The 14,018-nt window shown below is 36.2% G+C and overlaps 2 protein-coding genes across 2 annotated transcripts in view; one reads left to right on the top strand and one right to left on the bottom strand.

The window, feature by feature from the left end:
• Window positions 1–5,155, bottom strand: part of LOC111989550 (pentatricopeptide repeat-containing protein At4g31850, chloroplastic) — a 13,007-nt gene extending 7,852 nt beyond the window's left edge. Inside the window, exons 1-3 of the mRNA XM_065781044.1 lie at window positions 4,915–5,155; window positions 1,709–4,182; window positions 285–300 (exon numbers count right to left, since the gene is read on the bottom strand). Of these exons, the coding sequence (XP_065637116.1) occupies window positions 285–300; window positions 1,709–4,162 (2,470 nt within the window). The 5' untranslated portion in view covers window positions 4,163–4,182; window positions 4,915–5,155. The remainder of the gene's footprint in view (window positions 1–284; window positions 301–1,708; window positions 4,183–4,914) is intronic.
• Window positions 1–11,268, top strand: part of LOC111989545 (vacuolar protein sorting-associated protein 45 homolog) — a 13,657-nt gene extending 2,389 nt beyond the window's left edge. The window contains exons 5-6 of the mRNA XM_065781054.1: window positions 9,926–10,057; window positions 10,621–11,268. The gene's annotated coding sequence lies outside the window, so the exon portion shown is untranslated. The remainder of the gene's footprint in view (window positions 1–9,925; window positions 10,058–10,620) is intronic.
• The last annotated feature ends 2,750 nt before the right edge of the window (window positions 11,269–14,018 follow it).

The raw sequence follows: 14,018 nt of genomic DNA, 5'->3' as shown, positions 1-14,018 counted from the left end.
AAAAAAAAAAAAAAAGGCCTTTCACTATCTTCAACCCTAAGGGTGCACATAACCCCCAAAAATTTAAGAATACCAGAGAAGCACAAGAAAAAATGAAAATAAATTAAGGATAATTGAATTAAATATGGAGACAATTATAATGCTTCACAGTAAGCCAAGGCAACACACCAAACTCAAAAAAAGTTTCAAGGGTTATGCAGTCATTCAGATATGACAGGAACAACAGAGCTCAAACAAAAAGGAGAACAAAGCCACAAAAATAATGCAGTTCCAAATAAACATACCAATTTGTGCAACTTCCTGCAATAAATTTAGACATAAAAGTTGAGATTAGGTATTTGAGGTGGACATTATAGACATGATTTACATAACCAGTACTCACATAATCAATAATACGAATTTAAAATATAAAAAATAAAAATTCTTACAATATCTCCTGATAAGTAACATAACCCAATGTTTAGACTTCCTGAACAAAAGACACAAGAAGGTCAATAAACAATCACGTTCCATCTTCATTTACAGACTACACAGACGCATTCTTAAAAAGCAGAGAAGGAATATAAGTCTATTATAAATTAATTTCATTATTTAAGGCAACTAGGAACTATCTCAAATGGGTCACATATATGATACCAAACTGTTATCCTAGGACTATATAACGCAGAAGAAATATTCAATCGTCTACCAAAACCCAATTATAGCCAATCCTTACCCTGATTATAAGAACCCATCTAAAATTTAAAACCCCAGAATATCCAAGGCAAATTTATGTCCCACCAAAATTCAGTAACTATCATTTACCAAATTCACCCAGATTCTCATATTAGATCTACATGAATGACTTTATTTTTTTAATGACTTGATACCGACAAAGGATTCTGTAAAATTCCTTTTTCAGCACATTATATTCTTGCACCATATCATCAGATTATACATTAATGCTACTTAAGAAAGTATATAAATAATTTCATGCATTTTTGTATTCCCAAATACAAGGGAGAAAATAACCTGAAGGAAAAAAAGAAAAAGAAATGTCTGCTAAGTTTTCATATCCAGGAAGTTCCTTACCAGAGTGAGAGAACCTGAGCAATAAATAAACATGCAGTATGCCTCTCTACATATCTGGAAATATAAATGTAATAGTAAACATGTTTTTTAGTATAATAAGGATTTAGAGCTCCCTAATGAAAAAAGCTTATTGTATTATTTTTAAAAGCAGAATGAATAGATTTTGTGAATGTAAACATCTAAAAATTTATTATAAATCTGTGGGTTCCATAAGCAATTCTAACTACATTGAATTTAATTGTCCTTTAAAAAATAACACTGTTTATGCTTCATTGGTCAATGCAACCATGCGTTTGAATTTAATTGGAGGACCTAATGTATTTCAACTATAAAACTGTACCTAAGTTTTGCCCCTCTTGAAATTAAAGTTTTGCACTTAAAATCTGCTTTGAGTGAGTTTTCATGTAAGGAAAGCAATGCTTTTGTATTTTTCTTGGAAATATATATATATATATATATATATATTTTTTTTTTTCATTTAAAATAAATAAATAAATAAAAAACCATGTATATTGCCAGAAGAAGTTTACAAATAGAGAAACTAAGGAACAAGTTTTCTGATATAATATCTGTGTCTCTCTTTCTCAACAAAATATTGTGCTGAGAGCTTAACCACAGTCCAAACATCTTTCTATTAGGCAACAAGAGAAAGTTTATCAGTGATGCTCCAATCATCCATTAGTTTAACCTTCATTTCAGAGCAAACAATCTGGGCCTCTTGCAACCTCCCCTCCTGTTGAAGGCCAGTGATGAGCTCATTGAATGTACAGGCATTTAGGGGAAAACCGTTATCAGACATGTCTCTGTACCAAACATATGCCCCTGTGAAATCCTTTTGTTCACAATGCCCCTTAACAAGTATGTTATAAGTATCAGCTTTAGGAACAAATCCTTTAGCCTTCATATCATTAACAATATCCTTTACTCCAGACAACTTTCCCTCTCTAAAGTTCCCCAGAATCAAGCTATTATAGGTCATCTTGTCAGCATGAATACCCTGGTCTATCATCTCAAGATACAAAGCAAATGCCTTTTGAACGTCACCATGTTTTGCATAACTGTGAATAAGTGCATTATATACAACTCGATCAGGAGACAAACCCATCTGTAACATTTCATCAAACAAATTCTCTACAAGCACTATATCTTTCTCACTGCATGCACTAATTAGAGGATGATAGGTATTTAAAGTAGGTTTAATGCCCAACTTCCTCATATTTTCATATAAGTTGAGACATTTCTGGATGTTTCCTATATTGGAATACCCTGAGATTAGGGAGTTGTATGTGATAGCATCAGGATTATAACCACAAGAAGTGATCTGGGAGACCAAATCTTCGGCTTCTATCATTGTTCCCCTTTTACAGAGCCCATTAATGAGCACATTGTAGGTTACAAGTGTTGCTCCTATCCCATTTTTCACCATTTCATCCAAAAACCTAAAAGAATCTTTCAGTTTCCCTGCCGTACAATTACCATCAATGAGCATATTATATATCTGTGCATTTGGCAAAACCCCTCTTCCTACCATATCCCTGAGGATTATCTCAGCTTCAAGAAGCTTACCATCCTTGCAAAAACAATGTATGAGAGAACCATAGCTTACAACATTTGGCTTTATCCCTTTATTTTCCATCTCTTCAAGAATCTGGAAACACCTATCAAACAATAACTTTCGTCCATAGCCATCAATAAGGGTGTTATATGTCTCAACATTTGGGGAAAGTCCTTTCTCTGCCATCTTCTTTACCCACTCCTCTGCCTTATCGATCTCCCCCATGTTACAAAACTTGTCAATTAAAGTATTGAAAGTGATGCAATTCGGCAGCAACCCACGACTTCCCATTTGTTCAATAGTCAAAATGGCTCTGTCCACCTCACCCCTTCGACAAAATCCATTTACAATTGTGTTATACATTACCTCATCTGGAACAAGTCCATTCTCAATTAGCTTCTTCAATACCTTCTCTGCCTTTTCCATCTTCCCTTCTTTGCACAACGCATTTAACAAAATGCTACAAGTATAGTTGTTAAACCTTACACCTTTTCCAATTGCTTCTTCATACAAAGCCAATAAAGCCTCATCATCACCACATCTCAAATGCCCATCGAATAGAATACTATAAGTAAATCCATCTGGCACAAATGCATGGGCCTCCATTTCTTCCAACACCCTCTTGGCATCATCCATTCTCCGTGCCCGACAAAGCCCACTAAGCAATGAATTGAACGTAACAAGACTCGGCTCCACATTCTCCGCCTTCATCCTTTCTCTCAAACCAAAGGCACCCTCCAATTCCCCAACCTTACAATAACCATCAATCAATGTATTATATGTAACCAAACTCGGCACCAACTTCCTCTTCAGCATTTCATCAAAAACCTTCTCCGCATCCCTCATTCTCTTCTCTTTACACAACCCACTAAGCAACACATTGTAAACAAACACATTAGGACTCACCCTGCTATTCTTCATACTATTCAGCAACTCAAAGGCCCTATTCAAGTCCCCCAACTTCACCGCAGCCAGAATTGCCTTACTATACGTGAACCTATCAAGTCGAATACCCGACTCCAAAAACTCCGAAAACAAATCCAGTGTTCTCTTAAACTGTTTTGAAGCCACCAATGACTCAAGCAACATATTGAAAGAAGCCAAAGAAGGAAAAGTACCATCTTTCTTCATTAAGGAATACAATTCTGTGGCTTCGGTTGTCATTTTGGACTCTGAACAAACCAACAATAGCACGTCAGAGAAAGCAGGCTTCATGGAGGGTGAAGAGAGGGAAAAGAGGGTGAAAAGATCAGAGGGCGAAGAGAATGGATCTTTGTAGTGAACGAGGGTTTTGATGAGCCTATGAGCGGTTTCCATTCGGCCATGTTGGAGGAGGATTCGGAGCTTTTGAACTTGATCAAGGCGTTGTTTTTCATGAAGGGTGGTCGGGTTCTGATTTTCTGTTGGGGTTTTAGTAGGGTCTTCAGGGGTAGAGGCTGAGCAGAGGGATTGGGAGAGAGGGACTGAGATGGGATTTTGGGGTTTGGTTGGAGCAGCGAGGAAGAACTTGGGAAGAAGATGGACACGCCTTGCCATTTAAGGCTATCGGCACTCACCTACCCAAAAAGTAAACAAAATTATACTATTGTTATGTCCGTTAAAAACACACAGAAATTAGAATCAAATAAATACATTACAAATTCAATAGAGTCTAAAGCCCTTCATTGTTCATACTTGAGGAGCTAAAAGTTTTTGCATTTCACCCAGGCTCATGCAATTACACACCACGCCCAAAACTTAGAATTCAAAACTTGGAAACCCCAGTTGATATGAGAAACAACCCAACAAATACATAATGAAACTATGTTCAATTTTGCTTCAATTTCAACAAAAAATAAATAGTCACATTTTGCCACTATGACAATCACGAAGGGAAAAAAAAAGACAAATGTAAGTTTTTTTCTTTTTTTTTCTTTTCTACATATCAATGACTAGCAAGACTGTAGTACTAGAATAACTTATTGAGCAAGAATTCTAGAGAGAGAAGATGAGAAATTTAGAGAGTGTACCAGAATAAACTCATCCAAATTCATCAAAACTAATTCTCAAAATACCTAAATAAATAAAATAATAAAAAAATAATAAAAAAAACTACATAAACATTTAAACACCAACAATTACTCAACTTATACTAAAGCATGCTTTTGGATACAACAGAAGTAGTACAACCTGTAGGTTTCATAACACAAATTAAATTACAACTCAAGTTTGGATGAAAATTGAAATACAAATAAATTTAAACTTAGCAACCAAAGAAAAACAAAATAGAAAAGAGAGCAGAGACTCACTGAGCTGGCAACGGGCTTATACGGTGGTTACGAAGGCCATTATTACCCTTGAAATTGTCTGTCTCACTTTCTCCAGCCAAGAAGGGAAGGGGAAAGTCGACGGCCAACGGCTGAGGGACGGGTGCTGACCGAAAGCAGTTCCGGCTTAGGCTCACAACCTCTTTTTTTTTTCTTTTTTTCTTTTTTAAGAAACTGCTTTGGCTAACAGTAACACTAGTATAATTAGGTAATAGACTTGTATTGCAAAGTGTAATGATTTTGTGTAATAAAAATAATAGTAAAATGCAAATTCCACCGCCTAAAGTTTGATTGAATTTTTAAGAGGCTGGTTGGCTCCACATTTTTCATCACTCAATTTTCATCACTCATTACTTATTATTCATTACTCATCACTCATCATTCATCACTCTAAAATACCAAGGTTGTTTGGCACCATTACTCAATTTCTATCACTCAATATTTTTTACACTATTTATGGGCCCCATACCTGTCATAGGTGCAGCTTTTTTTTTTTTTTTCAATGCCTACAAACCCGAACCAGTGAAAGAAGAAAAAAAAAAAAGATACCCAAATCACCGAACCCACTGAAAGAAGAAGAAGAAAAAAAAAAGGGAAGAACACCAGAGAGACCGAACCTAGGAAAAGAAAAGAAAAAAAAAAAAGGAAGAACAGGGGAGACCAAACCTAGGAGAAGAAAGGAAAAGAAAAAAGAAAAAAAAAAAAAGGGGAAGAACGAACTCAAGAGAAGAAATGGGGAAAAAAAAGGAAGAACAGGAGAGACCAAACTCAGGAGAAGAAAGGGGGAAAAAAAAAAAGGAGGAAGAACACAGGGAGACCGAACTCAGGAGAAGAAAGAAAGAAAGAAAAAAGAGAAGTTGTTTTGATCAAAAGGTGCGGCTGAGTGAGTTCCTCATGTGTGTTTAATTACAAAAATGTCATTGAGTTATGAGAATTGGAAACTGAAAACAGTCAAAATGTATTCTCAGTTTCCATAACTCATAACTCAAAAATCAGAGAATTGAGTGTTGGAAACATAGTTATGAAAACAGAGAAATTGTGCAACCAAACAAATATTTTGCTATAGGTCCCACCATTTTTTATAATTGAGTTATAAAATAGAGAATTGAGTCATGAAAACTAATGAACCAAACAGACTCTAAAGTTTCAAATTTATTTGTTTCTTTCAAAAAAAACTTCTTCGCAGTGTATTATGTTTCTATTTTCAAAATTTTGTTTTTGGAAATATTAAAAAAAAAAAAAACTAGTCACAAACTCATGTTATGCACGGGAACCTACTGTGGTAGACTAAAATAATTATATAAATTTAAAATTAATTATGAAACTATACCATTTTATGAATTTCTCCTGTTTCACTTCAATTTTTGTTATGATTTGATAAAGAAATCATTGTTTGAATGTGCAATATCTTGCGAAACATCTACCAATTGGTTTCAGATATTAAAATTTTCCAAAGGCCAAAAAATATTAAAGAATCAGAAGATTTACTACCTAGAAATTTTTGAAAAAAAAAAAAAAAAATATATATATATATATATGACTACAAAATAAATAAATATAAGAGAAAAATAGATATATCTAAGATCTTTAGCCTAGTTTAGGGACTTAGGCTACAATGCAGGGACAAGTAAGCCAAGGGGTTGAGAAGCACTGGAGCTAACCAATAACAAAGGATGATTAACAAAAATTCCCAACAATATTTTGTATAGCATTGTAACCACCCATTTGAAGGATTTCTCTCCAAATATTTTCCATAAAAAAATTGGTCTTTTAATAAATTATTTTTCTTTAGTTTATACTTTATAGTTTACACGTAATTGTAATTGGGTAAAATTTAAATATAGTACTTAAAGTAATGACAAAGTATAATTACAAAACGGGTTGTAGCCTAAGGCTACAGCCTACAACCTTACTCAATAAAATAAACATTACAATATATTTTTAAAATTGAACCATTGTATTACATACTTTTTACGTTCTTACTACACATGCCAAATTTTGTGTTAATCGGATATTATTTATTAAATGATCTATGTAAGGACACGGTTTGAGTCCTAAGCCCAAGAGGTAAAAGGATCTAGGCCCAAAAAGCCCAATACAATGACTTTAAGGCCTCTTTAGAGGATGACCCCTTATTCCTCCCCGTGAGGAGATCCTTCAGGCCTTTCCTCGGGTTGAAGGCCATCTCTTCTTCTTCCTCTTCAAAGATGTCGTCTATTTTTGCAACTACGAGGCTTGGGGTGCAAACACCTGAAATCTTGTCAAACTCGTCCTCTGCGTCCGATATGTGGATGACAGGATCTCCCTGCTCCTCCCTCTCTTCCTCAAGTTGAAATTAGTCTATTTCTTTCTCGAGTGATAGACGTGAGAAAGCAATCTCTTCCCTCAAAGCCGCTACTTCAGGGAGAGCAAGTTGGGGAGGCAGCTCAACTGGCACAACGTCTTCTCAAGCAAGGAATCCAGGTACAGAGACATCAATCTTGCAGAGTCGAAGGTCGCCTGCCCTGATTGCATGACCTACATCCTGGAAATTGTCCGATAACAGCTCTAAGTCTAGAATAAGGTGGACCACTCTCAACTACCTGTTCTCACTCATAAACACATTGGACCTTAGGACTCTGTTGAGGTTTGCAACATTGACGAAATTGAGGCTAGGCGCTACGTGCCTTTTATCTACAAAAACAGCTGAGGAGAAAAATCACAGTTAGACCGATAAAACTCATCATAAAAAAGAAATGAAATGCTAAAGGGAAGTGTAGCAAAACTAAAGAACTAAATCCCGGGTCAGGGGACCTAACCCTTGGGCACCCCACCTGGCTCTCCCTCCCAAGTTGGGCAATGAAAACCGTCATGCCATTCCCTAGAGGCGATTAGGTAGTCGTCTTTCATGCCATTGTTGGACTTGGGAAGACACGATACAAGCCTAACAATTGAGGACTTAGACTTTAGGTAATACCCCAAGTCAGCAAGCAAATGACATTCGTACATATAGATGACGTCGTGCTAGGTGAGTCTTAAACCCATTTGCTCGTTGAGAGCATCAACACTACCTAAGACTCTAAATAGATTGGGCGCGCATTGGTGAGGACACAGCCTATGGACAATTAAGTAATCTCTAATTACCCTACCCACGAGGACGTCATTCCTCCCTCTATGAAGGCGATCATGGGAATGATAACCTCCCATTCGTTCCTTTGTGTAAGCACCTAGTCTAGAGTACAATACCACAGGAAACTCTCTGAGGAATGTTGTACTTGGCCCAAAAGCCCTCCATACCGACGAGAAAATCTATAAGGTGCTTGAATCTATCCATCTAAACAAATTAAAGGGAAATGAGAGAAATACTTTTGAAAAGGGAGTAAAGGTTAGAAGGTTGAGAAGACTGGCTGAGAAGAAAAGAACCTAGGAATGTGAGAACTTACGAGAGTAAGAACATGTGACACTTCAGGAGCTTATTAAGAGTTAAGAGATTTGGGAAGTCTTGAAAGCCTGAGAGTTTGAGAAATCTTAAGAGTTTGCAGATTTGTGAAGTGAAAAATAAACCCACCCAGCGCCTTATATAGGAGGCGGAACTAAGTGAGAGTATCCCGATCAAAATTCGAGGAGAAATGCTAACCATAGGATTTACATTCACAAAAAAAAAAAAAAAAAAAAGAGCAATCCTAGTGCATGGGAGGTCTGCAAGGAAAACGCTTTAAAAAATTATATAAGTAATAGTTTTCATTAAGAAAGTGCAAAAAGGGGCACAATCCTAGTACATGGGATCTTTACAAAAAGAAGACCCAAAAGAAATAAAATTAACATGTACAAAAGAAACACTAAAACCAATGAGGTCTAGCTTAAAGAGAATCTCCTCCCCTAGTAAGAGCTAGGTGGAGGGTGAGCTTGTGCAATTACCAATAAGAAAATGCTAAAACAAGGGGAAAAAAGGACTAAGATATGAGATTGCAAATGTTTATAAATTCCTGAAACAAAAGTAATAGTAAGCTAGAAGTAGATGTCAACGTGAAAATCAGATATATATGCCCCTAATCATGCCTTTAACGATTGGGAATTGGAGATAGTAGTGGACTTTCTTCGTATTTTGGTGTGTAATACTCCTGCTAGGGAGGGTGGGGATCAATTGTGGTGGGTGCTGAAGAAGAAAGGGGAATTTGATATTTGCTTGTATTATAATACACTAAGAAGTTCCTCTTTGATCATTTTCCTTTGAAAGTTATCTGGGGGGTCAATGTACCTAGATGGGTTTCATTCTTTGTTTGGATTGCGGCTTGGGAGAAGATATTTACTAGTGATAATTTGAGGAGGTATAGTGGAGAGACTATGGATCATTCATTGATTCATTGTGAGAAGACAAATCAATTATGGTGTTTTGTCCTTAGATTCCTTGGGATCTCTTGGGTTTCCCCTAGTGATATATCTTCTTTTTGGATGGAAGAATTGGTTGGGAAACACTTGTCCAACATTTGGAATTTGATTCCGTTGTGTTTGATGTGGTGTATTTGGAGGGAGCTTAATAGTCATACTTTCGAGGATGTGGAGAATTAAGACAATCAGCTGCTTGCCTCCTTTGTTGGCAACTTGTTTGATTGGTCTTGGGTTTGGGGACTCACATCTAGTGAATCTGTCCTGATGTTTGTAGATATGCTTCTTTCTTGTATATAGTTTTTGTTTTTGTCTTTTTGATTTTGTAATCTTTGGCTGATTTATGTTTTTTGCATAAAGTAGTCCTTTTTTAACAAAAATTTTTGTTACCTATAAAAATAAAAAAAAGGTTCTCTACCATATTTACTAAAGTCTCCTATCTTTCCCCTTCATTTTGCTATTACATCCTACAATAAAGGCTTTTCAAGCATGGACAGACTATTGTAGGATTGAATGTTAATTTACATTTGAGATAGCCTTTAAAGTGAAAGTTATAGCCTTCAAATAAAGATTTTCGAAAGGTTTTGGGTAATATAGCTTGAATGATAAACACTTCATCTTTGAGCAGGCCACAGGAAGTAGTCATATTCATTGTTGGAGGGACGACATATGAAGAGTCACGTTCTGTTGCTCTACAAAATGCCAGCAATTCTGGAATTCGTTTTATACTTGGTGGTTCTGTGGTTCTGAATTCTAAGAGGTATGTATGCTTTGGAATCATCATTGTGATTTTAGAAGCATGCTATCTGTGGTTCATGATTGGCACACACTGGCTTTAAATGCAAACTTCTATGGCCTTCATCTTTCTTGCATCAGCTGCAAAATTGAGAATGTAGTTGTGGGTTGGATTGCTTCAGGTTAATTTGACACTTGGTGAAACTTTGTTGTGCTTGTGGATTTGGGTTTGGCATTATTCATCCCATGTAGGTTACTAGCATGCAATGATATGTAGCTTCTTAAAATTTAGAAGTCAAAATTTTTTTAAAGTTCCATTTTTGACCCAGGCCTAGAGATTGGAAGGTTGTTAAGCAGACGTCTAGCATATAACTTCAGTCACACTTTACTGAACTTAATCTCAACTAACACAAATCGCCATAAATTGTATTTATTTTAGACTTTTGTCATATGTATAGGATATGTTTAATTATATAGTGATAATTTTAGGCTAGTTTAGTCAATCGATGGAATGTAGTTAAGTGGAAACCATCCTTTCTTTACATGATGTTCCTCTGATCCAATAATCATTCTGGCCAAAAAAAGCAGGTTTCTGAAGGACTTGGAAGAAGCTCAAAGGATAGCTCGTTCTAGCACAGTAGTGGTTTGAAGCCCATCATATGTATCTTGAGAGCCATTTAGATAATTTTTTATGGCTTTATACGGAGCTTTTTGACTGGGGACTTGCAGTGGTGAGATTGTTAATGAATATTGGGAGGAGGAACTTGATGAGGGGTCATCAGAATCAACCCACCTTTCCTGCATTAGACATCCAATATTCACCAATTTTCAAAGGAATAAAAGGTAAATAGGTTTTGAGGAGTCTAAATCCATTACGTAATATGAGATATTACTGATTTACGAGAAATAGTTTGCAGATAGCCATATCATTTGTTTAACAACACCCTCTTGCATTGTTAAAGATGTAAAATCACATAAATATTTTTTCTTTTTCTTTTTTTGGTTGTATACATGTTTGATGTATCCTGGGTAGTTGTATTGGACAAATATTGTGAAAAGTTACAGCTGAGCACATATGGTTGAGCCAGGGCCACGGATTTTGTTTATACTTCAGTAAATCAATGATCTGGTGACATGGGAAGTTTTTGAATATTTCTGTGTATATAACAGGTATTGAAACTTTTGCCGTGCTGGTTATTACTTATATTTTGATCAGGATTTATTTATTTATTTATTTTTTTCCTGGTGTGTTGTATGGTGAATCAATATTCAGGCAGCATCTTTTGCTTATTTTGATTGGCATTGTGTCCAATTATATGCAACTGTTGCGTTCTAGTCGTCTTCCAAATTGCCACCGACGCAAGCCGAAGTACACCATCTTTGCCTTTAGGCAAACACAGACAATCGGTCATATAACCAAGCTGCTTGTAGATTGCCGCTGAAATGTACTACCTGATTCTTTTTACTTACTAAAGGAGGATGGTTGTGATATCAATCCCTCTCTCTCACGCAAAGCATACATACGATAAAAAAAACTGTAAAACAATAAAACTGATGGGGCAACACCTATCAAATTTGATTGGGTTAAATAATTTTTTTATATATAAAAATCATAATAATGTATGGATTTGAACCGCTCAAAAAGAATTATAAAATTTAACAATAGATAATTTTCAAATCTCATTTAAATCTAGGGATGGCGACGGGTCGGGTTCGGGCCGGGTTTTTTCATACCCAGATCCGACCTGCGGGGCAAGACCCGTAACCCGGACTTGGCCCGTTTGGGGTACTGGGTTTTTCCCGGAGCCTGGACCCGCCCCAGCTGGGCCCCGCGGGCCCTGTTTAGGAATTGGGCCCAAACAGAGCCCAACCGGAAAAAAAAAATTTTGAGCCCAAATTTTAATTTAAGCCCAGATTTAAGCTCAAATTTTGCCCAGATTCAAGCCTAGATTTAAGCCCAGATTTTGCCTACATTAAGCCTGCATATTCAAGCCTAAATAATTAACGTGGCAGAGTCAATTTTAGAAAATTAACCTTAACATTAAAAGCAATTAAAAAAAAGCAAAGTAGAGCTTCATGCATTATCATTGTACTCCACAACTCATCAACCCCATTTGCAATGGAAATGATTACAATGGAAATGATCAGATTCAAAATCAACTTTGTTACAAAGCAAGCCCAATATTCATAAAATCAAAATTTTGCCTACATTAAGCCTGCATATTCAAGCCTAAATAATTAACGTGGCAGAGTCAATTTTAGAAAATTAACCTTAACATTAAAAGCAATTAAAAAAAAGCAAAGTAGAGCTTCATGCATTATCATTGTACTCCACAACTCATCAACCCCATTTGCAATGGAAATGATTACAATGGAAATGATCAGATTCAAAATCAACTTTGTTACAAAGCAAGCCCAATATTCATAAAATCAAAATGGTCTTGGATTACACATTTACACCCAAAAAATCAAAAACCAACACCATCTCTCATTCTATCTGTCTCTAAAATCCGAGAAACCCAACACCATCAATAAAGGTATCTTCTCAAGTAAATACCTGAAGAAAATCTGATCCTCTTCGATTTGGCTGAAGCTAATCCTCTCCGATTTGACTGAAGGCTGAAGTTGAATAACTGATGCTCTCCGATTTGGTCAAGCCTGAAGAAAAATGGCGACAGCTCGACAGGAAGAGTCAACGGCGTGTCTGAGTTTGGTCAAGCCCGAAGAAAAGCGACGATAGCTCCGATTTGGTGAAGAAAAGTGACGACAGCTCCGATTTGGTGAAGAAAAACGGCGACAGCTCGAGGGTGGGGTTTGTGACGATGGTGGTGAGGCGGTGGTGTTGTGATTTGGTGGTTGGGTATCTCGCCGTTTGGGTTTTTGGTGGTTTTCACAGTGTAGGACTGTGTCGGATTGAGAGGGAGGGAGTGTAGGGAGGCTGCTGAGTGAGTGAGTGTAGAAGAAATGGGAATTAGGTTAGAACATTTTAGGTATATATATATTAGGATATTTTAGTAATTTCAATGAACCGGGTTTTTACCGGGCCGGGTTTCGGGTCGGGTCTCAGGTTTTTTTAATAAAACCCGGACCCGACCTGGACCTGCTTCGGGTTTTTTTTTTTTAAACCCATACCCGACCTTATTTCTAATCGGACCGGGTAAAACCCGGCCCATTAGGGTCGGGCCGGGCCGGGTAAAAATTGCCATCCCTATTTAAATCAGAGAAGAAAATTAATTTATATCTTTACTTATAGAATAGTTGAATTGTAAATAGTATTACATAACCTATCAAAAAAAAAAAAAGTATTACATAGGTAATGACTCACCGTATTAAAATAAATAAGTATACTATGGAAAAAAGTATAGCAGTAAAATTGAAATATCTTTGTACACGTATAAATGAGAAAAATGTTTAATATGTGTTTTATATGTTTAAAAAAATTCTAAATATGTTTTAGTGTATTTTTGTTTGGTACAATGAATATAATTAAAAAAAAAAAAAAAAGACGTACGTGTAATGTACAATATATATTACTTATATTTGACTAACTAAAATTTGTTAGTGTTCTAAACAAGGAACAGTTACATATATATATATATATATATGATGTGTGAAACTAGTATGATGAATGTTTTGGGCTTCAACGGCGGTTTGATGACTTGAAAAGAAAGAAAGAGATTATCAAAGGTGATCGGAATAAATCGGTCAAAGACTCTCCAACGATTAAGTCAATTTTCTCTCTAGAACTACAGTTTAGTGAGTGGATGAATAGTAGAATATACCTTGGGCTGGTAAAATTAGGTCCCTTTTATAGAGAGTTTGGGGTGGGTTTACTTGTTAGGTGCCGCTAACATCATAGGAGATATGGGGACTTAGTGGGGAGCGTGGAGTGAATGTCGGGGGATTCACCCTATGTTCCGAGATGAGGGATCGTAATCTTACTATTTGTGATCGGTAGAAAACATTTAGAATTTCAATAAAAGTGT

Source organism: Quercus suber, unplaced genomic scaffold (genome assembly GCF_002906115.3).
Source record: "Quercus suber isolate HL8 unplaced genomic scaffold, Cork oak 2.0 scaffold_255, whole genome shotgun sequence".
Classification (NCBI taxonomy): Eukaryota; Viridiplantae; Streptophyta; class Magnoliopsida; order Fagales; family Fagaceae; genus Quercus; species Quercus suber.
The sequence above is the reverse complement of the archived record's forward strand: the minus strand, read 5'-3'. Positions and strand labels throughout refer to the sequence as shown.